Source organism: Plectropomus leopardus, chromosome 23 (genome assembly GCF_008729295.1).
Source record: "Plectropomus leopardus isolate mb chromosome 23, YSFRI_Pleo_2.0, whole genome shotgun sequence".
NCBI lineage: Eukaryota > Metazoa > Chordata > Actinopteri > Perciformes > Serranidae > Plectropomus > Plectropomus leopardus.
This window is the reverse complement of record NC_056485.1, coordinates 19,998,763-20,023,595: the sequence shown is the minus strand read 5'-3', so window position 1 is coordinate 20,023,595 and position 24,833 is coordinate 19,998,763. Positions and strand designations below refer to the sequence as shown.

The 24,833-nt window shown below is 38.7% G+C and overlaps 1 protein-coding gene across 1 annotated transcript in view; it reads left to right on the top strand.

The window, feature by feature from the left end:
• The first annotated feature begins 325 nt into the window (after positions 1–325).
• The window catches only part of LOC121962473, a 26,335-nt gene continuing 1,827 nt past the window's right edge, over positions 326–24,833 (top strand). The window contains 32 exon segments of the mRNA XM_042512730.1: positions 326–409; positions 1,493–3,894; positions 4,420–4,481; positions 4,580–4,627; positions 4,829–5,011; positions 5,228–5,988; positions 6,655–6,911; positions 7,495–7,532; positions 7,848–9,826; positions 10,819–10,944; positions 11,036–11,070; positions 12,339–12,491; positions 12,642–12,770; positions 13,155–13,193; positions 14,396–14,524; positions 14,610–14,739; positions 15,648–15,818; positions 15,923–15,957; positions 16,661–16,825; positions 16,939–17,073; positions 17,704–17,742; positions 17,821–17,961; positions 18,266–18,360; positions 18,450–18,473; positions 19,073–19,222; positions 19,224–19,617; positions 20,636–22,097; positions 22,232–22,333; positions 22,536–22,838; positions 23,406–23,507; positions 23,599–23,651; positions 23,654–23,848. Of these exon segments, the coding sequence (XP_042368664.1) occupies positions 1,720–3,894; positions 4,420–4,481; positions 4,580–4,627; positions 4,829–5,011; positions 5,228–5,988; positions 6,655–6,911; positions 7,495–7,532; positions 7,848–9,826; positions 10,819–10,944; positions 11,036–11,070; positions 12,339–12,491; positions 12,642–12,770; positions 13,155–13,193; positions 14,396–14,524; positions 14,610–14,739; positions 15,648–15,818; positions 15,923–15,957; positions 16,661–16,825; positions 16,939–17,073; positions 17,704–17,742; positions 17,821–17,961; positions 18,266–18,360; positions 18,450–18,473; positions 19,073–19,222; positions 19,224–19,617; positions 20,636–22,097; positions 22,232–22,333; positions 22,536–22,838; positions 23,406–23,507; positions 23,599–23,651; positions 23,654–23,848 (9,810 nt within the window). The 5' untranslated portion in view covers positions 326–409; positions 1,493–1,719.

Genomic DNA, 24,833 nt, shown 5'->3' with positions numbered 1-24,833 from the left:
AAAATACATTTTTTTCCTTCAGTCATCTGTTTATCTCTATCTTCTTTGTGGTAGATAACTAAAATGCTTTTGTAGTGGAGTAAAAGTAAACTTATTTAGGAAAAGTATGGTGTAGAAGTGAAAGATGACAGAAATATAAACACTTAAGTACACATCTCCAAATAAAGTATGAGGCTATAACTTTGTTATATTACACCACTGCTCATAAATACTGAAACAGTTAACCCTTAGGGACTGCTGGGAACATTTTTCGCACTTCCCGTAAAACAGGCCTTTTATTTTGAAGGCTTGGCACCAAAACCGGAAGCCCGTGAATTTGGGTAAATTTTACGTGCGGTTTCCTGCTTGTCAGTTGCAACGAAAATGAGTTTCAACATTCAAAATACGGAGAATACACCAATAACGGCAGGTATGAAACAATAACGTCGTTATTAAACGCCGCGCGCTTACAGTTTCCGCACGTGGTGACAGGTAGCCGGTAACTTCAGCGTCAGTTTGTAACAGAAGACGAGCGTTAATTACGGATGTGTAGGTGGTTCCGGTAGGGTCGGAATACGGAATTGCGCGCAGAAGCAAACAGACCAAACTAAGTAACTTTGTATTCTTTGAGACCAAAATAAAGAAATGATAGTCTTTATTCTTAACTTTATATCTTTAACACTTTTCCATCGTTTATATGAATTATTGTTTTATTTTGTCTGTCTTATTTCTATCAAGCACTTTGTAGTTTTTAAATTCCAGAGATTGTTCTTTTTATTGGCTTTCAACTTGTTTTATATGACATTATTTATATTATTAGCATTTTATCTGCCTCTTCTGTTAATTTTAGTTTTATCTGCTTGAATTACCTTAATTATTTTCCCCACATGTTATTAACTTCTCTGTGTAGGTCTTCTATGTCTTTTCATTTAAAGCACTTGGTGCATGTAATTTCTTTGATGTAAAGCACGTTTAGCTGAACAAAGATAACGATTAAAGAACGCAAAACAAAATTATAATGACCAGCTGCATGCAGCTAAGAGATAAGATACAAGGTCATAATGACTTTTTGGCATGAGATCTTGACCTGCTGCATCTTTGTTTTGTGAGAAAAACAGGAGAGGTGAAAACACACTCACACTCTTTCAGTAGCTGAATATGATTTTCACATAAGTAAATTGAATCTTGATCTACTGTGTGTGCTAAGGCAGTAAACTGGCAGTGCGTGAATTAAAGGGGAAGGGAAGGCAGTGAGCTGATATAATGTAATAAAGGGAGGGGGGGGGTAATTACATATAGACTTGCAAGGAGGGTGGGGACACACAATTGTCAGAATATCAAATTAGTGAATTGTGAAAGGGGGGCAAGAGACAGGAAGATTAAACATTTGGCCTACAGCAAGATCAAGGGCCAGACCAGCTGGGGGCTGGAACTGTTTCCAGTTATCAGTAGTGACCTTCTCTCTTTGTCTTGTTGCCTTCCCCTGCCTTTCCTCCTCTGTTCCTTTTTGCAGGCAAACACCTGAAAGTGAAACAGATGAAATGAATGTGTGTTGAGAGGACAATTCAAAACAAGACCTTAAAGATGATGGACACATCCAAGACTCTGAAGTCCAGTCCCATCCAGTAACCCCCCTGTTTATTCTTAACTTTAAAGCTTTGCATTGCCATCAGAGTGCTGTGCCTCTACTCCTACTTCCAGGGCCCTAATGAGCTCACAACTGGGAAGATTGTAAACGCCATGTCACATCCACTGTATAACCCCTATGCCTCTGGGAACCAAAGCTCCACCCAGGGACAGGATGGACCCTCTAGTACAGAGGTAGAGAGGGACCCTCAGAGGGAAATTTCTTGCCTTGAATCTGGCTCCAGCTTCAGCGCTCCTGGAGCTTCTGAGACTCCTGCCAACTCTTGGGGAACGCTATCTTCGCTGTTGTCTCAGTCGATGAACACAGAGAGGTCTCAAGACATGAATATTTGCATGGCCAAAGAGGAAGTGAGGCTTCTTGGCAATCATCAGAGCATGGACCAGGACACTTACTTTATCAGAACTCGAAGAAATGAGTTTCTTTCCACAAGCATGGGGATGGTCTCCTACCAAATGTCCTCAACCTCTGTCTCCCTAGGACATGAACAGTTGGAGTATGAAAGGGGCCGTGACTCCTGGTCATCAAACTACAAAAGGCCCACTGAAGATGACCCCTCTAAATTTTATTCATCATCTGCTTCATCTAACTTTGCAGACAGTGGTAATGTGAGGACTGATGCCTTTAGTGAAACAGAAAAGTCCATTCCAGGGTTACGTGATTCTGACAATCCCGTGCCTGACAAAACTGAGGCACCTACAGAGCCCAGCACACCTGAGCATGCTCCTAAATCACTTTCTAAAGTCCTTAACTACTTTGGGCTTAAAGAAGAGGACTTGGACTATCTCATGCCCTTACAAGACCAGATCACAATTGATACCCTGCCAAAGATCTTGCAGCAAATGCAAATTGAGAAGTCCAAGAGAGCTACAACTGCTGTGCAGTCAGAATCCTGCCCCGAACCCCAACCAACCAAAAGTGTGAGTGAAATGAAGAGACACAGTTTTAGTAGTTCTGGAGGGGCAGGGATTCGCCAGGAGGAAATGTCATCAGCTGTTCTACAGCCGAGTAAAGTGATTGATTATGGACAATCTGATGAACAAACTGGAGGAGCAGGGGATGAGACTGGACAGACTAGTGGCATTAGAGCCAACAGCAATGGGAGTATAAGTGTGTCGCTGATGGACACTTGTGATAGCAGAGGCAGTCAAGAACAACTGAAAGAAGATACAACAGAGGTGAAAAGCAGTGCTTTGGGTTCTTCATGTGACCAGTCTAGTTCTGTTTCCAATCTCAGTTCAGCACTGAGCTCTGTGGCTCCTCCAAGCAATGATCAGACCAAACAATGGCAGACCCAACCAAACCAGACATCCCAAACATTTCCTAGCTCTTTCTCTCTACCAAATAAAGACACAGACACGGGAGTTTGCAAGTCTGAACCACCCAAACCAGTTCCTTTAAAAGAACCAGAGGCACATCACCAGTTAACATTGAAATCCCAGCCACCCTGTACTCTGTATCATGTTGGGCATCCCAGTCAACCTGACATTGTGCTCTTTAACAGTAATAACACCGGAGGCACTAAAGATGAGAATAAAACTCAAGAACAGTCAGCAGTTGCTGAGCAGATGAAAAAGCAGCAACCAGCGCAGCCCATGCAGCAAAAATCGATGCAGCAGATCAAGCTGCAACAGAAGCAGCCAGTATGGCAGACGGTGCAAGCACCTCCAGTTATGTATGCTGCAAAATCAGTCCCCCCTGCACCTCACATCCCCGGCACCACTGATGCAATCCCAAGCACTTTGTCTCTGCCAGATAAAGACAAATACATAACTGTTTTTAAGTCTGAAGCCCCCAAACCTATTCCTTTGAAAGAACAAGCGGCAGAACACCAGTTAACAACAAAAACGCAGCCACCATCTACTCCGTATTGCATTGGGCATCCCAGCCGACCTGGCATTGTGCTCTTGGACATTGATTACACCAAAGGCACTAAGACTCAGAGTAAAACTCAAGGACAAGGGTCAGCAGTTGTTGAGCAGATGAAAAATCAGCAGACACAGCAACAATCAGAGCAGGAGAAGGAGCAGCACCAGAAAAAAATGTGGCCTCCACTTGTTTCAGCTGTAAAATCAGAGTCCCTTGCTTCACACAAACCCAGCGTCACTGATGCCATGCAACATCCAGAGTTTGTCCCAGGCGTTCTTCCAACGGTGCCACCTTCCAACAGGCTTCCTCTGGCAGAGGTGGCAGTCTCCAAGGGTCTGCCAACAGCTATGATGCATGACTTTACAACTACCACGCCGAAAGTCATTTTCGTTACGATGAATGTGAGTGGGATTCTGCAGTCTGTTATTTGTCCCTTTAGGCAATCATGGATTGTTTGTTTCAGTATCTAAAACGTTTACCAAATTCTTTATTTTTTATTTTGTGGGTATGATGGGCTTGAAAGTGAGGAGGAACAATCAGCAAATATAAAGAACTAGTGCATCAGAGAATCTCATGACCAAAGTGTATATTAAAATGGACAACAACAATTGTTTAAGAATAAATGTGAACTTGTAATGCTTTTTGTTACTCCATTATTAGGTATTCTTTTTGTGTAATATTGGCTATTATTTTTACATTTTTGCTCCTTTCTGAATACCTTTGAGTATTTGTATGCCCCCAAAAGGAATTCCAGTTATTTCCACAATATTTACCATAAACCCAAAGTCACCAGTATCATACCTAACAAACCACACAATAATCTTTTTTTTTTTTTTACCATATTTCTGTTGGACACGTTATTTTTCATTTCGTCCAGGCACTGATATGATGTAATGATGCCTTGTTTTTGTTGTTCTGACAAATAGGATTGGGCCTCCCACCAGGACTCCATCCTTCATCATGAGAACTGCAGACTTCTCTTTAAAAGGTCAGTCTTTTTACTTTTTACTTTTCCCTTTTAAGATCTTGTTTTTGTTGATACAAGTATTTTCTCTCTTCTTTTCTCTTGTTATTCTATTATTATAGTTTATGGAAACCAGAAGCAGGACCAAGTCATTGTGATGCAAGTTACAAGTAAGTCTCAAGTCTTTGCACTTTTTTCCTAAGTCAAGACAAGGGGGCTAAAATCCATCCAAATCCATCCATATGGTGTCTGCCAGGCTTTATTATTAAAACATGTTGCAATCACACTCTGTTGTGAACCAGTGCCGCACTGATTTTGGAAAAAATTCCCTTCCAGTTGTTTATTGTGCTTTTCTCCATTTTGCTCTTCAGTGCTGCAGGTAAAGATGCCAAGCCCTCAACCTCAGCCTCCCCACAGACTTCCCAGCAACCTCAACAGAAGCATGGAAGCTGCTCTTGTTCACTCTCGCCCAGCCCCCGTCACCATCATGGCTCAGAGGGTAAAAGGGAGAAACGCAGAAGCAGATCACTCTCGCCATGCCACGTCATTCGCAGGTCTTTGAAACCTACATTTTTGCATTAGGAATAACATAGGTGAACTGCAGCAATTCTTACTACCAGATTGTAAAATTAACAAATGTGTTCCTGCAGAAAAAAAAAAATCTGCATCAGCATTTAAACGTCTTTGTCAGTCAACCTTTGAGAAACCTAGATTTGCCATGACTTGTTTAACATTTTTTAGATTTGCATCAGATTTTGTTCTCTCATTAGGTCATTTTCTCCTTCCCCGAGGAAATATTGCTCTACGTGCTCCCGCAGTCGGTCAAACTCAAGGAGCCCTGAAAGACATTCGCCCCCAATGAGGAGAGACGAGAGACGGTCCTCACCAAGGAGGAGAGACAATAGACGATCATCTCCAAGGAGGAGAGACAATAGACGATCATCTCCAAGAAGGAGAGACAATAGACAATCACCTTCAAGGAGGAGAGTTCAGAGAAGATCCCCAAGAAGGAAGAGTGGCAAGAGCCAATCTCCATCAAGTAGTAGTAACGAAAGACAATGGCCTTCAAGAAGTAGTGACGAGAGACAATCCCCACCAAGGAGGAGAGAAAGATCATCACCAAGAAGGAGAGTTCAGAGAATATCCCCACAAAGGAGGAGTGACGAGAAACAATTGTCATCAAGAAATACTGACAAGAGACGATCACCTTCAAGGAGTAGTGACAAGAGACAATCCCCACCAAGGAGGAAAGATCAGAGAAGATCCCCACGAAGGAGTGATGAGAAACAACTCCCATCAAGAAATACTGATGAGAGACAATTACCTTCAGGGAGTAGTGACGAGAGACAATCGTCATCGAAGACGAAAGATCGGAGACAATCACCACCAAGGAGGAAAGATCAGAGAAGATCTCCTCAAAGGAGAAGTGACACGAAACAATCAGCATCAAGGAGTAGTGACGAGAGTCTGTCCCCTCAGCGAAAGAAGTTAGGAAGCACAGAGATGGCTATGCGACTAATAGAAACACCAGGTTTGATAAATTGCAAACATTTTAAGCACTGAAGACCATGTTGAAAGACATTTTGTGACTGTGTATGTACATGTATGTACAAGTAAATACAACAATCACAAATTGCTATTTTTTAAGGTGTAATATAAAATATTTTAGGAATACTTTGCCATTTTGGATGTGCACTTCAACACTTAATTGCTATCAAGAGTTAAGTAAAGCTGTACAACTCTCAAATCTGCCTATACCTATACAATAGTGAGATGTTGAATGCTAATAATCAAGCATCTTTTTAAGATTAGGAGTTTAAAACACCTAAGATTGATTTTACAGTAAGATTTACATAGTATGACCATGGCAGGTACAAATAGTATTTTTAATCTTAAGAAATTGTCTTAACTTGTCTTTTAGAAAAGAAGCATATGCTTAGATATGTATAATGTGTACTTTTCGCTTTACTTTCGAGTGGTTCAGATATTATTGTTGACGAGTAAGCTAAGTCTAAAACATTTCCCAGAAAACGGATACTTAACAGCTCATTAAGTAACAAGCAAGGAAGCTATGGTCGCTTTGCAGTAATATTATCAGTAACTCTACATTTCTTCATTTTACAGTAGAGGCTCTACACGAGAACCACAAAAAACGCTGCAATTCTGTCTGATACTCTTTTGGTCTTTGCCCATCTAGCTGTCCAGTCTCTGTCAAAAAAAACTGACCTGGAGTTGGTTAAAGTTCTGGTTCCCACATTACTGGCCGAGATAGACAAGATACAGTCTTCATCATCATCATCTTCCTCTTCCTCCTCCCGTTCCAAAGGAGTAAAGCCCTCCTCATCTTCTACTCAGTCTTCCTCATCCCTTTCCTCTCCAGCAAGGAAGGAAGAGCCCTCAAAAGTGAAACCTAGTCCGCAGGAGAGTGAGGCAAGTTCATCCACAAAGATAAAGGTTGGTTTGTGTGATTTATTTGGGGAATCCACATAACACTTTGAGCAATACATAAAATTACGCTTTGAAGTAACATTATGCAACTTTTAGTTGATTGTTGATTAACATTTCCAAGTCGTCAAATTACGACGCTTTGGGTTCGCATTTTGGTCCGACAGTCAACCAAACGTGTCTGTAGTTGACAACCTGGGAGTGAGACTCAACCATCAACTAAAAGTTTTTATAATGTAATCTTTTAAGTGACACACAAAGCAAAACATTTTGTTTTGGAAAATGACAGATAGCATAAAGGCTAGATTGGACATTGGACATGATGATCAACACTGTTTATGGTCTAAGTTTGTGTCTTTGCTCAGTTTTTGCCCCAAATCATAGTGAAACTACAAGGAAATAATAGAACCTCAAAGAGCCTTTGTATGAAGAGGATGCTAATCACTGTTTTTAGAGAGCATTTCCTGAGCTTTTTTTCCCTTTCTGTCTCTGTTGGTGGAATACACGTATTATCATTTGTCTGCTGTATTATGATCACACTGTCAATTATCAGATTATATAAAATAACAATTATCCATTTGTTTGTTTACAGAAGGCTATTTTTAAGGAGCAAAAGATGGCTTCACAGAAGTAAGATCACCGATCCCTTTTTTTTTTAACAAAAATGGTATTGTTTTAACATATAATGTTATTATTATTCAGTTGCTGCCTAAATATGAGTCTTCAGTGGAAACAAAGAAATCTGGACTCTGTGGGAATTTACCTGATGAAAAAACACAATCTGTGCATGTTTACGTTTGCACAGGGGATGGAATAAAAAGTCATTTTTGATATTCAACCTGTGAAGGACAGAGCTATCTCACAGTCAGGAAAACTGTAAAAACCCTGATATTCGATTTTTCCATTTTCTTCTGCTTTATCCTTGTAACACTTTTTTGTTCACAGTAAATCTGCCAAAACCAGTGTCTCTTCACCCAAAACAACCACCACCGGGAATGTTTCTCTCCCTCCACCGAACACTGATTCACTGAAAGGGCAGACAAAGGCCACAAAAGGCAAAATTACCAATCAGAAAAGTGCAGTTAAAGGCTCCGTTAAGGGCCCAACAACTAAGATTGAGGCAAATGTTGTGGTTTCTGATGTAGATATCTCAGCCAAGCGGATTAACAAAATGGGAGAAAAAAGAAATTCGCCTGTGAAGAGAGCTGAGGGAAAAGCTGGTGAAATGCAAGAAACATCTTCAGGATCCAAGTCCACAATTCCAGAAAATCAGTCTGATGTAGACATTTCCAAGCCTAAAGAATCTGAAAATGAGGTTCAAAAGGCTGTGCCGAAAGACATAGCGAAGGTTGTTGTAAATGCAAATGTGCTGGATGTTAAAACCAAAGAATCTGAAGCTAAGGTTCAAGAAGCTGTCCGGAAAGACACATCCAAAGTTTTGGTAAATGCAAGTATGACAGTTGTTGAGCCTAAAGTATCCGAAACCAAAGTTCAAGAAGCTTTACCGAAAAACACAGACAAGGTTGTTGAACCTAAGCATCAGGCAGAACTTGGCAAAAGTGGTAATGCTAAAGGCACTGAACCAATGGAGATTGGAAAGGTGGGAGTTGAAGTGGCAGAGCACATGGATGATGGAAGTTGTGCTGAGGGCCTACAAGAAAAACTGACAACTGCAGAAGCTATACCAGAAAATTTAGCAGACAAATCCAGTGAGAGTCAATCACCAGACAGTACAGTTGAGACTCAGCCAACAGACACCTCTGTCAAAGCTTTACCACACGTCCAGCAAAGCATCCTGTTGGAACCAGAGTCCACTGCACAAGGACCAGAGATCAAGACGGAGACTTCATACATCCAACAGAAGGCTGCAGGAAGACCGACTGACGCTAACCCAGATGCAACCGATGTTGCTGAAAATGCAAATATGAAAGTTGTTGTACCAAAAGAATCTGAATCAAATATTCAAGAAGCTGTGCTAAAAGTGACAGCCAAGGTTGTTGAAAAAGCAAATGTGACAGTTGTTGAATCTAAAGATTCTGAAACTGAGGCTCAAGAGGCTGAGTTGGAAGACATATCCAAGGTTTTCGAACCTAAGTATCAGGCAGTACTTTGCAAAGCCAATAACACTGAAAACTCTGACCAAAGGGAGATTGGGGGAATGGGATTTGAAATGGCAGAGCCCATGGACATTGCAGTTTGTGCTGTGGGAAAGCCAAAAATGTCCTCAGGATCCAAGTCCACGACTCCAGAAAAACAGCCTGAAGTAGACGATTCCAAGCCAAACGAATCTGAAACAAAGGTTCAAAAATCTGTGCCAAAAGATGCAACTACAGTTGCTGAAAAGGCAAGTGTGACACTTGCTGAACCTAAAGAATTTGAAACCAAAGTCCAAGGAGCTGTGCCGAAGGACACAGTCAAGGGTGTTGAAAAGACAAATATGACAGTTGTTGAACCTAAAGTATCTGAAACCAAAGTTCAAGAAGCTGTACCAAAAGAAACAGTCAAGGTTGTTGAACCTCAGCATAAGGTGGAACTTGACAAAGCTTTTCACCCTGGAGATAATGAACCAATGGAGACTGGGGAAATGGGAGTTGAAGTGGCCCAGTGCACGGATGTTGGAAGTTATGCTGAGGGCCAAGGAGAAAAACCGACAACTTTAGAGGCTATACCAGAAAATTCAGCAGACGAATCCAGTGAGAGTCAACAACCAGACTGTACAGTTGAGACCCAGCCAACAGAGACATCTGTTGAAGCTTTACCACAAGTCCAGCAAAGCACCCTGTCAGAACCAGAGTCCACTGCACCAGGACCAGAGACCAAGACGTGGGCTTCATACAGTCAACAGCAGGCTGCAGGAATCTCGACTGAAGCCATTTTGAAGGCAAAGCTACCAGATCAAAGAGTGGAAACCAGAACAATGCGAGGTTTGTTGGACACCTTTTTAATCAATCGACAGCAAAGTAAATAGATTACTGAATACACGCCCTTAAATTGTGTTTTGTAATATATTCCACTAAATTACTCAAATTATGTGACATCATGCAAATACTTAAAATGAAAATACTTAAAAATCGTCTTGACGAGCTCATTTGTCCAGGTCTTATATTTCCATGCCAAAAACACATCTTTGAAAGTGTATGTTATTTGACTGGTACTCAGTGATGGCGGATTCGCAAGTTCATGTATTGGCATTGGTAGTGAGAAGGAAAAATAGTATTGGAATATCTCTCTTAAGTAAATCACATACCTTTAACCTACCTGTACACTCGGCTGTAGACGTAACCACCTAAAAGATGCAAATACTTGCTATCCTCTCTTTTACAAAAGTTTTGTATTGTGATTTTTACTGGAAATGGTTACCTTTCAATGAAGCCCAGTAGATTCTTATTAGCAATGGTCATTTACCAGAAACTTCCAGCTCACTGGCAATCTCCCTTCAGTCAGCTGCCACCTTATTACGATATTAGTAAATGAGGAGGTATTGTATAGATAACTTTGGCCTTGTGCATTGTGGAGCTTTTCAATTGAAAAAAATATGGCCATTCAACAAAGGTTCAGCTCTAAACTGCAGTTCTGTGTCGCTCGTGGCCAGTTGGGGCCTTTCAATAAAAAACAGCACAGTCAAAGTAATATTATTGCTGATGCTCGCTTGCTTGCATCAGAGCAAATAAAACAAATAATCTCTCCAAGTAATCTGTTTCTAAAGACAGCAATTGTATTCAGAATACTACCATTTTAAACTACAATAGAAAGCATTTACTCATATGTTGTACTTTAAATTGTTAAAGCCATTACTTGTACTCCATTACTTCCCAACATTGTGCATAGAAAAAAAGTAAAGTAGGAATGGGATGTGATAGATTTTTTAAAATACTGATAGACATCTTAATTATTTTTATTTATTTATTTTTTGTAGTTCCTGTGACTGCAGTGATGACAAAACCAGATGCAGCATCAGTCAAGGATGCCTCCGAACGCAACAAAGTTATCTGTCTGACTAAAGGGGAGATGTTAGAAAAGTACTTGCATCCTTCCCAAATAGGTAAGAAATCTAAGAAAATGTCTTGCATGTGATAATAATTTCATTGTCTTTCACTTGGTTGTTTTACAGGTTATTTTTCTTTATTTCACAGAATGCCTCAAGATAAAAACCTGTTTATCGTCACAGGTAGGTTTCCTCAGATCACATGTGTAAAGCACTGAAGTATTTACTCATGTAGTTCTTACATTTTAAATTTGACTGCTAGAGTATTTTTATGCCTTGGTGCGAGAGGCAGTATTTTTTCAGGTTGTCCGTGATGAACATGATATATCAGAATTCCTTCAGATTTGGCACAAATTCCCACCTGGACGTGAAGATGAACTGATAAGATTTGGGTGGTCATGTGTCATAGGTCAAGGTAACTGTGACCTTGTCTGCCTCATTCTTGTAAACAGGATATCTTAAGGACGACTCGTGAAAATTTCTTCAAATTTGGCACAAACGCCCACTTAGACTCAAGAATGAGCTGCTTAAATTTTGGTGGTGACTGTGACAGTTTCTGGACATTACTCAAAACTTTATATGTAATTATGACAAAATTTTCCATTCCCATTTCATAGTGACAGCGTAATGTCCTACAAAAAGTTGAATGGGTTAAATAACTGTTTGTTAGCAATTCCAGTTGTAGTTTATGTTTTTTCACCAAATACAATCACACTGATACTACTAAAAATAAATCATCTGGACTATGTTAAAATTCACAAACAACATCCTGTTATTAACAGTCACACTACAAAAATACCTTTGCAAAAAATTATACTGCATTATAGGATGTAGACAATGTTAACAAAATGCATCAATTTATTAAGAAAAAGGCATTTTCCTACTATAATGCACTGTAAAAAGTCAATGTGATATAATAGAAGTTTGAAAATAAAAGTAGCACCATACAATAAACATATAAAAATGAATAAGAAAAAATAAATTGATGCAAATAAAAAATGAATCTAGAAAAAAATCTGAATAGAATTGATGGTAAAAAGAATAAAATAAAAAATTGCCAATGTTACATGTTAATTGTTATTTTAACTTAATTAAATAAACAAACAAAAATAATTAAAAAATAAATACAAACGATAGTGAATCTAGCCACAAAATCAATTTGAAATACATGGTCACATACAATAGTCAATTTAATATGATAAAAAATGAACAGAATTACAGTTTAATCAAAATACTAAAATGCATCTCATAAAAACGTCTGTATAAAATTATATTGGGTTTTGCCAAGTTTTTAGTGAAGCAATTTCATCGCAAAAAAAAAAAACCCCAACAACTCTAATGTACGATTACAACGCCCGTTACGGGGTTCATGTCACATAATGCCACCAAACTACAAACTAACCCAAACAATTAGTGCCCTTTATTATTATTTCTCTCACTTTTTCTTACAGTTTAAGTCACACAATACGCCGCTGTTGCTCATAACCAACCTGCCGGAGTATTACGAAGGCTGCTACACAGAGGACGACCTCGCTGCACTGTTCATGCCATTTGGGTTTCAGTATGAAGATGAAAACATCTACGTTTTTCCTCAGCTGTGCATGGTAGGCACCAAGTTATACATCTGCATATTTTTCTTTTTCTGTTTTCAAGATGAGTAAGGTGGTCACATTTTTCTAAAGTTAATTTTTGAAATATTAACCAACTAAGTACTTGGAAGAAGAAATAAACATAGCAATACCTTTTCCTCTCAGGCCTTCGTCATTATGCCGAGAATGAAGAACGTGCTCAGCACACTCAAAGCCTCCGTCCAGACGGGCATCGTTTTCAAAGAGTCTACACTCGGTGTCAATGTAGTCGCCAACCTCAGCGAGATGTCACCGGTAAACATTTTGACATCATTTTGAATTTCTATTAAAATAGCAGATTGTTTGAAAAAAAGATATTCAGTAAAACTATATATCCCCAAAAGCTGAGTTTGTTGTATGCTTCAAAAAAACGTTTATCTTTACAGTTAGACATCATCCAGGTTCTCTGCTGATGACTACAGAAATAAATAAGTAAAAGCACTTTCTGGAAACTGGATTGAACTTCTGGAATAAAGCTGTGAATAATATAAAGATTTCAGTAATAACCATCACCAGATTTTCACCCAAATATAAATTTGAAAAAATAAATGTATAGCCTGTAAGACTGGGCTTCAGGGAAGTATGGTGTATAATTCTTGCATTATTTTAACACAGTTTACTTTCCTGTTTCTGTTTTAGCTTGGATTTTATACATGGTTAATGAAGCATGTTAAATATGTAAGTAACACACACACACACACACACACACACACCCTCTTATTCATAAACTGCTTTGAATTTTCTATTCTGCAAGTTACTCTTGGACTTTAAAAGAAGTTTTAAATTTTACTTAACCAGTGTTAAGTAACCAATGTCGTTGACCAATGTTGGTTTTTCAGGGCTGATACAGATACCGATCATTAGTCGTTAATGAGACCAATATTCAATATTTTTACTGACATGCATTTACAACAAATTGGGAATCTTTCTGTCAATATTTAGAATTTGGAAAAAAACAAACTCCAACACAAACTTTGTTTAAATGCCTTTAGCAAATGTTTAATCAGAACTGAAATGTTCAGCATCATATACAGCAACTTTACAGAAAGTTAAAAAAAATAAAATAAAATCAAGTGAACATTAAAGAATAAATTTTAAAAAAATCTCCAAGTTCCTCCAATGCTCACACTTTCTTTGCACTTTTTAATTAATTAATTTTATTGTTGATCATTAAAATAAATCTGCAAAGTGGCAAATATCGGCCGATAACCCGTCGACCTCTACTCTTGTATCTTGATTATTTCACCAAAATGTATTTAACTTCATAAAAGATGGAAATTAGCGACAACGATGTAAAAAAGTGAGGAAAGATGGCACATTTTTATAAAAACATTGGCTTTTATTTGTGTACGGGTTGACACTTTATCGGCCTGGCTGATTATCGAGGCTGATATTGGGCAATGATCAACAATAAAATTAAATAATTAAAAAATGCAAAGAATTTGTCAGCATGGGAGAAACTTTGTAAAACCTCAGAGAGCTATTATTTATTATTTATTTATTGTTTTTCATTTCTTCAATTTAAATTTTCATTTGACTTAATTAAAAAAGTTGCTGGAAACTTGCTCTATATGATGTTGAAAGTGTCAGTTTTGATCAAACATTATGTAAAGGCATTTAAGTTTTTTGTTGGAGTTTGTTATATTCCAAATTGTAAATATTGACAGAAAGGTTTGAAATTTTATTGTAAATGCATATTGGTTACAAATATTGATTATTGGTGTCATCGACTACTAATAATCTGTATCGGTATAAAAAAACAGTATCAGTCGACCCGTAGTGTGTAAAATTGTATTGTATTGTTGCTGTGTGTGTGTGTGTGTGTATGTGTGTGTCATTGTAATGTTTGTTTGGATGTTCACTTCCTGTTGTCGGAGCAGAATAGACGTGATGAAACTGGAGCGCAAACCGTCTGCATCAAGAACATTTCGTGGAGTGAGACCAAGCAGCTCAAAGAAATTTTGAATAAAATCCAATCTGTCATAAACTACCTGCCTCTCCTCAACAAGGTAAAACAGGACACATTAACGCTTTAAGCGGCTGCAAAAACATCTCCTGTGGGTCTTACCTGTCACGTGTGTGCGTGTGTCACAGGTGTTTGTACAGTTTCAGTCCATTGTTGACGCTGATCGGCTCGGAGTTTGGTACAGTCTCCTGAAACAAGCCCCTTGCCACATCGTCTACAGGCTGGCCGCACCGCGCAGCAACACCAGCTGTTTGTTTTGTAAGTCTTTGGATTTTTTTTTTTTTTAAGTTTTGTCTTTCAGTTTGGGAAAAGAAGTTGAAGCCAGGTGTCCGGTCAGAGCTGTGATACCTGCAGCGTCATCCAGAGAGCATCTCTGAGACACTGGATACCTGCAATCAGATGAATTCTTTGCTTGGTGTTTTGTTTTGTTTTTTTCCAGCTCACTTGACGTTGTTTTCACTCCAGTTATAGCAGATCAAGTTTTATTTAAAAAAATAAATAAACTTTGCTCCAGACATGATCTTTTTAAGTTAGTTTCACCCTAGTTGCTTTGTCAAAAATCCAATGGGATTTTTCCATCAGATTTTGGATCACTGCATAAAAATAAGATCTGTGGTAAACAAACACTGATAATCTTCACAAATAAACATCACTTTTAAGAGTTTTGAAGTCTAAATGTAAATCCCGTAAGTAAAATGTATAAAAACGAATATTTTTTTTAAAAGTATCTTTTAATATTTTAAATTATTTATTGTTTTTGTACTTTATAGTGTGTAGTATTTATTTACTTTTTCTAATAATTTAGGCATCTGTGAGCTTGCTCCACCAGAATTTAATCCTACTTGTTCAGTGACAGTAAAGATGTCTACAAAGCTAATGTGAGGATATTAATAAACTACACCACAGATGCATAACTTAGCCACTTGTTGAAACTCAGTACTTTTTACTTTGACTTTTATATCTTTTGTGTCACTGCCTGTCTTTCAATTGTCTAATCTTGTTGTCTTTTTAAAAAAAATTGCAACTTTTATTGTGAAGCACTTTAACTGCATCCCTTGTGTGGAAAAATGCGGTATAAATATAGTTTATTATTATTATTATTATTATTATGGTTATTATTACCGCACGCCAGTGTTGATACTTGGCTCGTTCTTTTGTTTCTGCAGTACCAAAACTTCCTGCTAATGCTGTACCGGACAGCAAGGATGCCGTCACGGGTGCAACTGTCCTGCCAACAGATATTCTCGTTCCGTCGTGCAGCTACGGACCATTTTGGGTCACGTTGAGGGTTCGTCCCTTCGTGTTTCCAACCAGGTGTCCGTGGTTCATCATTCCAGGTAAAGGAGGGATCTAAGTTTAAGGTAATAATTTGATATTGCCAGATTTACCATGTTTACTTGTTTTCTGGATAGTAACTGTGTTTTTAATTTTTAACTCCAAGATTACCTGACAATCCAAGACGAGAACGACATCGAGGTACGCTCATTTCTGTTTAACTTTCCTGTCGTAATTATCAATCATTTAAGCGTACACCTTGATTCCACCAGCAGCGTGTTGATGGCGTTACGTCTGCAGCGCTGTCGTCTTCTTGTGAATTGTATTTTTTCCTCCTTCGTGTGTCTCTCCACAACTTGTAAGGGAGATTCTTAATCTCAATGGGACCAACCTGGATAAACAAATAGATAAATACTTAGAAACAACAATGAGATTTTGGTGGTCAAAAGGTCAAGGTCACTGTCACATTCCTGTGTATGCAATATCTCAAGAACATTTGTGAATATGTTCACTTGGACTCAAGGGTGAACTGATTCAAATTTGGAGATAAAAGGTCACCATGACCTTGCGTCTGTCTCCTTCCAGTGAACACAATATCTCAAGAAGGCCTTGAAGGAGTTTCCTCAAACATCCAAATTGGTGGTCAAAGGTCAAGGCGGCTGTAACCTCACAAAACATGTTTTTATACTGATTAGAATTTGGTGGTCAAAGGTCAAGGTGAATGTAACCTGACAAAATGTGTTTTAAACTGATTAGAATTTGGTGTTCAAAGGTCAAGGTGACTGTGACCTCACAAAACATGCTTTTATATCTAATACATACATATCTAGTAAGATAAAATGACAATGTGATGACGTTAAATATCTTAAATCAAACTTTGGGCTCGTAACATTGTGTTTTCTAGAAGGCCTATTTTGGAGGTCCCAAGCTCCCTACGATCATGCTGACCGGTTTGCCCAAGGGAGAGTACAGGCACGAGGAAGTGGTCAGGCTGGTGTGGCGGTATTTCCCCAAACAGAATATTTACTCTCTGTACTACAACGTGGTGGTGTTACCGCTGCAGAGGAGGGTGAGGACGCTGCAGACCGTTACAGTGACAAACATCACCGCATTTTCAGCTGTGTTAGTTAAATGGAGTTTCATTTTGTTTTCCTGTCCCGTCTTTCCTGTCCTCACCTCCAGGCTTTTGTGTTTTTCCCTGATTGGGCAGCATGCGGCAGTTTCATCGAAGATCACATCCAAAGACCAGTTACCGTCAAAGGCTGCCTGCTCAGCGTTCACTGCGTCTTGAAACCCATGCATCCCGAGTTCAGTGAGGTATGGACTCTAGGAAAAACAGAAAATATCAGAAAAGAAATAATGATAATGATTTTAATTTACTAAGCACTTTTCAAGCTTTTCATATTTTAGTGTAGGAATTAACATAAATTTTCATTAGCTTTTTTTACATTCCCACTTTTTTATTGTGGGCAAACTGGTAAGAAAGAATGTAAAATAATAACACTAATAATTATAATTAAATGTGTTATTTATATAGCACTTTTCAAGTTAATTTTAAATAATGTTCATACTTTATTGTAGAAATGAAGAATAAATATACATTAGCTTATACATTTTCCTCTTTTTTTTGTTGGCAAACAGGTCACAAAGAAGTAAAATAATAAAAGTTATAACAAAAATAATAATAATAACAATAATAATACAAATAAATTATTTATATAACATTTTTCAAGCTTAAGCACAAAGTGCTTCCAAATTAAAAAGGTTTACAATTATAATTATGAAAAAAAAATTATATATAGTATTTAACAATTATATATGAGGTAAACATAACCTAAGATTTGTAGTTTATATGAACTTTTCAAGGCAATTGGTTTCCAAGATTTTTTTAAAGTAAGATCAGATTTTACAGCGTATGACAGTCTGTGATCTGTAATCTTTTTGCAGGCGTTGATGTACAAAACTCTGATGAAGCTGAGCAACGCTGTAAGTCATAAATCACTTTATGTTAATCTTTTGAAAACAGCTCCGCTCCTTAAAACCGACCCATTTTTCTCTCCAAAGGGAGTTCCAGAGCAGATCCTCCTGGAGGATCGGTTGCTGTGCGTGGAGATTTCCGAAGCGTCTCTGGACGTCATCAGGGTGGTCGTAGATGCGGTGATGTCCATCGACACCTTTGTTGGCTTTCTGCCGCTCGCCAACAGGGTACAACAACGCAAACATCTGATTTTTACATTTTCCAGTGTTGAGGGAACTGCCCTGATATGATCTGTAACTTCACATCTGCTCTCTCCAGGCGGGTTTCCATCACAGATTTGTGCAAAACTTGAGCGATATTTTTGCAATGACGAGAAAACATAATTGTCGCGTTTCCACTGAGTGATGTTATGCAACTTCTCCTCTCGCGATAACATCTCAGTAACCATGGAAACCCGCCCCTCTTTCGTTTTTGTCTCATCACTTTCATCATCATCTCTCCCTCCTCAACGTTTTTGTCGCTCTGCCTCAGATATGCATCGAGATGGCCGACTCCAGCGGTGTGACCAGGGTGGTGGAGAAATACAAAACTTTCTCACCGGACTCTTTTCAAAAGGGCACAACTTGGTATGAACGTGTCCTTTTAAAAATTCAAATTCAAAAATCCACCACCGTCACACCCAAAACTGACCAACTCCTTCTTTTTCTCTCTGCAGGAGAAAAGTTAAACGTTTCGAGAGGTGAGTGTATCACTTTTCTCGTCTGGTTTAAAAAGAGAGAAAAGAGGTGGTTAAGTTGTAATGTAAAGAAGTTACTATATTGGTCAAGTTATTAAATTATTATATTAATATAATTAAAAATATATATAATAATTATATTAATTATTATATTAATATTATTAGGTTTTATTACATCTTTCCATCAGGTTAACCCTTTGAAACCTGAGCAGATTGGCTTTATTTCTAAAAAAATAAGTACATTAGTTACATTTTATAAATGTAAAAAAAAAAAAGGAAATGCCTGAAAATTTGTTTAGAAAGAAGTTTAAAAAAAACAAAAACTATCAAGACTTGTAAAAATGACTTCTAATAATAAATAAGTAACACTGTTTGAAATATGAATTGAAATTTTTTCCCTACATATTTTATAAAAAGATAATTTTCTAAATATACTACTTTGTGGAACATTTCATTAAAAAGTTGCTCAGGTGTCTGAAAACACAAGAAAAGCGGTGGCAGTCCTGTTTTTTTTTTCCAAGTTAAGAGCAAATTTTCAGCAAATTATTCTATTACTGGGTGCTATAACTGTGCTTTCATTTGCCTTTTGTTTGTAATTTTAGTTCGAAGAGCCTTAAACGGCGTCTGCAACTTTGTAGCAAGACCACAATAAACTTTGGACCAAACTACATCTCTTACACAACCAACACGCCAGCCGTGAAAAGTCAAACCCAGCCTCCTCCTCTCTCTGAACTGTCACAAAATGGTTCAAAAACCTGCTCTGCAAAGCAGCGTCCCCGGTGAATCCACGGTTTCTGAGCCCGTCACTGCAGGGCCGAGTGCTGCAGCTGCGCGTGATGTAGCAACGAAGGAGGACGGGGAGAAAAGAGGAACTGAGATCGCTGTAGACTCCACTTTTGGTCCTGAGGCAACTGAAGACGTAGAAAAAGCACAAGTGAAAGAGGGGCCACCAACATCTTTGACCTCTGCTGCTGATGTGACCTCTGAGGTCAGCAGTGGAAACTCGGCCCCTGCTGCTTCCAGTTCAACCCGCTCAGCCACAGCAATCCCGCCTGGAGGACGCTTTCCAAAACCTCCTCGGATGGACGCCGACCAGGTCATCGTGGCCGCAGTTCGCAACTACAGACTCCAGAGCGAGGAGAACAAAGTGAGGCCTCGCTTTAATTCGTCAAACTTTAATGTTACACACACTCGTATCGCTCTGCGCACAAATGTGCTTTTCAAAATCAAGCTTTAAAAGATATTATACATCTGTATTATTTTCTACTTTCATGAATTTTTTATTTTAACCAATATCAGTCCTTGTCATATATTGTCAGATATTCATTAATTTCCAGAGTTTTTTAAAAATTTTTTTGTCATGATAACACTGTTTATAGATTTAAAAAAACACGAAAAAAAATTATTTTCAATATACTACAAGCAAAGTAGATTTTTTTGTGCATTTTTTTGCACTTGCCAGTATGAATGTAACAATTTTGTTTGCACATTTTTGACTTTAGCTGGAAATTTCAAGATTAAACAAAAATACACAATCTTGCCAAAATTGATGTCATATGCCTGAACACAGCAAAAATTATAAATGAACTGAAGAATCAAAAGCCAGTAAAATAGTGATAAACTCAACATCTAATTCATGAAAGCAATTGTTTCCCACAGAAGTTGCCCACAGGGGGCGATGTATAGTGCATCAATTTTTGATTAATTGTTTATGAGACTGTTAACACGAAAAAAACAGTTTCCAATAACATGTTACCTTGTTACCAGGGAGTTTGAAATTTTGAGGAGTGTGGTTATAATTGTTCATGCTTTTTAATCCTCAAAATCTGTTTAAGATATTTTTTTTGATGTTTTTCTTTAGCAACCCTGCAACACAAGCTCACACACGGTAAACTGCTGGGATTTATATCCCCAGAAACCTCCTAGTCCTTCTTTGTGTCTTATGTTAACATTTTAAGACTCTTTAACCCTGATATCCTTTTCTTTTTTTTCAAAACAATATTTATTTCAGGCCTTTTCACCAGTCCTTGTAAATTAAAAAAATAGTATGCAATAAATGAGTGTGTTAAGTTTTTTTTTTTTTTTTATTTATTCATACTGAACAATACATTAACTGGTTCACTGTTTGATAACTGTTTGAATTCATTTTTTTGTTCTCCATCCAGGGTCAGGATCATTATTCTACAGATGAAAATGTTTCATCAGACCTCAACAAGGATGACTCAGTTGTCTTTGAGGAACAAGGTGATAAAGCGGGAGACACAAGCCCTGAGCCTCATAGCTCGTCCTCCTCCGAGCAGTCCTCCAGAGCAAGAGGAGGGAGGTTAAGCTCCATTGTGTCGTCCTCTGGCAGACAGACCTCAACAAGGTCTCCAAGAGACTCTAAAAACTCACCTAAGTCATCAAAAAGCTCGAGTTCTCCTTGCTCTGAGCCCAACAAATGCCCTACAAAACCCTCGTCCTCTGTCTCTGTTGATCATCAAACAGATCAACAGATGCACGACCAAGACAACAGCTGCGAAGCTCAACGAACTGGACCTGAGGAAGGCCACACTTTGAACAAGGAAAGCTTTCAGGTCTTGGACAGTGTTGACCATAAAGACAGTGCCAGCCCAGATGAGTCCAGTGAAATGAACAGTTCCTTCCAAGTTTTAGACGGTGTTACCAAAGACCAAGCAGCTACAGGTCAGCCGTACAGTCACCTGGTCCAAGACGATGGTTTCACAGTAAAGCAACTTTCTGAGGAAGATGCAACTTCGACAGGTGCCAAATCTGATTCGGAGGGTAAAGGTCAAGAGACATATAGTGTAGATACACATAGTGAACAAGAACCGACGGACAAGGGAGAAGAAGACACAAGGCCAAAGGACGAAGACAAATCTCAGGTAATTGATTCTTTAGAAGATCAACAAACGACTACAAAGACTGAGTCAGAGCCTGGTATGAAGAGAAAAGGAAACACAAGAAGGCAAGTAGATTCTGTTGAAGGAGAACTGGTTCAAGATGCTGCCATAGCAGAAAGTTTTGGTAGAAGAAGGAGCGCAAGAGGAAAGAATAAGGATGACACTGCCAACGATAAACCAACCGTCACAACAAGATCTACCGGAGGAAAAAGGGAAATAACAGCGAAGAAAGATACCTCCAATGAGAGAACAAAAAGGGAGGACATGCCAGCATTGAGGCAAACCCCTGCCAGAAAGCAAAACATGGAAAAAGCATCAAAGAAGGAGGAGAAAACTCCTTCAAAGGGGAGCACGCTGTCAAAGAGGAGTGACAGTGTTGTAAAAGAGGAGGGTGCTACGAATAAGTTATTGGACTCCGCGGAGGAAGCCGCTGTCAAGGATGATCAGCCTGCTTCAAGAAGAAAAGGACAAAGGGGAAGACCAAAGAAAGAAGTTAAAACATCTGAAAGTGCATCAGTGAAGAAGGGTGACAATAACGCAACTGAAAAAGTGGCCGATAAAGACGATCACGTTCTTGACTCTGTGGAGGACGAGATGGTTGATGATCAGCATCTCACAGCACAGAAGATGCAGAGGAACCGGAGCAGCAGCAGAGGAGGAGGCAGTGGTGGTGAAACGGAGAAAACCTCGAGATGCACCAAACGCAAACACAATGATGATACAGGTATGTTATATATATGTATATGTATGTACTTGGAGGTATACTACACATTTTTTGTTAATCAGTGTCATAAAAGCCACAATCAGTCAAAGTTATTTCAATGTTGTAAGCCAAGAGTAGAGTTTTTTTCTGTTCAGTTTTAGAAGAAAGTATGACAGTAGACGAAGTGGAAGACGAAAAGGAAGGGGTAAAAACTAGGACAAGAGGACGACCCAACAAGAGAACCAAACAGACCCCCGGTAACACACAAATACATACATTTTTATCTTTTATACAGTAGTGTGATTACTCAAAATTCAATCTCTGGGTACTCATGCATATCAATCAGCTTTTTTTTGGCTTCCCTGGTTTCCATTGATCAAGCTCTAAAACATGAAATTGTATCAGTTGCAAGTTTCCCATTTTGTTTCTTTGCTTCACCATTTCATTGTTTTGCTGCAGTGAGAAAATCTACCAGATTGAAACAAGCGACTGTAAAAGAAAATGAACCAGTTGGCACTGAAGCACTGCCTCCCTCTTCGGTCAATGTCTGCTCATCAGCGCACAAACATCTGTCTACGTTGTCAAGCGACGGCCAGCCAGAGATACAGAAGACTGAGGTGGAATCAGCGAGCCAAGCTGACGTTGATGTGGCCTCTGCAGGGCAGGAGCCCAATCCGGAAATCCCCGAGAGCCAGAAACTGGAGGGATGTTTGGAGCAAGGAGAGGAGGAGAGGGAAGGATGGATCAGAGCGGACATGAAAGGTACACAGAGCTTTGTTTTAACACCAAACGGGAAACTTCGTTCTTCAGTTGTTGTGTATAATCACTGAGCTGGTATTTTGGTCCAGTCCAAGTTTATCTTTCCGAAACTTTTCTCTGAAGTGGATGAAATACTGCTGCAAGTAATGATTATTTCGATCATTGGACGTTTCTAGGATTTGAAGACGTTTCCGGGATTTTAGGACATTAGGGGCTTAGCTAGGACCTCTTTTGGGGATGATGGAGATCCTCTACTGGTACTTTTTTTTGGATCAAGCTCTAGTTTGATGCTGTTTCATGCACTCTGGCTTCTTACGTGTACTCAAAGTACAAAGTACACTTTTTTTTTCCAGCAATACAGGAAATGCATTTTCTAGTTGCCAGAAGAATGCTGGATTCATGTTATTGGGTATTTGCAGATATATTTTAATTTTTAAAAAAATGATAAACTTAAATTGGCATCTTTGCTTTAATCTGTTCTATGTCGCTTGCAGTGCACATAGAGAAAACATCGTGACATCATTGTCGGGGCTTAAATAAATTATAAATTGCTTGTTTCTTGTCTTTTAGTTGCGAGTAAATGGAGGAGGGAGCCGCTTAGACGTGAAGCGAAGCGATCTCGTTGTCAGTCTCCTTGTGATGCCGCCGCTGTCAAACCCAGCGACCTTCTCGGTTGGAAAACACACACACACTAACACACTTCCACTTTATATGAAAACGACTCCCATTTTTCCCATTTTACTGTCACTTCTTCCCTCTTCAGGTCAGGAGTTTGTCGTCTTCAAATCAGGGTATTTCTGTAATCTCTGCCGTGTTTTTTCTGGCCGAACGAGAGCACCGCCAAGAACCTCCACTGCAGCAGCCAGAGACACCACGACAACCTGCAGGTACACAAAAAAACATACACAAAAATACACAAAAAAAAACACATAGTTGGTCTTACACTGTTTGTGTTCTCCCTTTTCTATTTTTTTTCCAGAAATATTACCAGAAGCTTCAACAGGAATTTGTGTGTAAGAAGTTTACACACAAAGTCCTCAAGGTTCAATTCCTGATTGATTTCCAGCTTCAACGACAGGCTTTTTCCAAATCAGTGTGCACAACCGCAATTCCAAAAAGAGCGAATGTGGTCTTAGTAAAGGTGTGTTCACACCGAACGCGCTGCAAGTGTTTCGTGTTGCAAGTTTACAGACAAAGTCAGTGCAAAGATGCAAATAGATGCAAATTCACACTGGGTGGTGCAATGGTTGTTGGAAGCAATGCAAAGACTATAATTTCCTTCTTAGAGTCCATTGTACAGAAAAGTAATTTCTATTTGAGTGAGACTTTCGCATGACACTGGCTGCAGTAGCCTGTCAGAGTCTATCTGAGATTGTCCTGATGTTGCTGAGATGCAGAAGCGATGGATAAATAATGACGCTGTCTGTGGACTCACACAGTCTGTCTTTTCATTTATAATAATTTAATTGATATATTTATTCTTTTATTCTGCCTTGATCATGTTTCACTTTATTATTAGTACTATTGTCTCTTTAATGTACTGCTAATATTCTTTGAATTGTATTTACTGTTATCGTATGAATTGTTATTGTTATTTTTGTTTTGGAATTGTTGTTTAATTCTACTTTATCTTTGTTTGGACATCAGCTCAGTAGAAAATATTGTAATAATTTGAGATTTCTGATTTCCATAATCATCAAAATTAAAACAAAAAAAGGCTTGAAATAGTCAAATTTACATGTAATGAATATACAGTATATGAAAGTTGACCTTTTTGAATGAAATGATAAAGAAAAATGAACTTTTAATGATATTAGTATTATTTTATTTTATTATATATATTTTTAGATGCACCTGTATATTTATAATAAAAGGCTAAGTCAGGAGCTTTGGAGAGTACCAGAATCTCACTGGAGTATAATCCGTGTGGTTACCCAACTGACAAAAAACAAGTCAGTCGTCAGACAGACACGTGGCAACAGGAGGCAGGAGACCTTA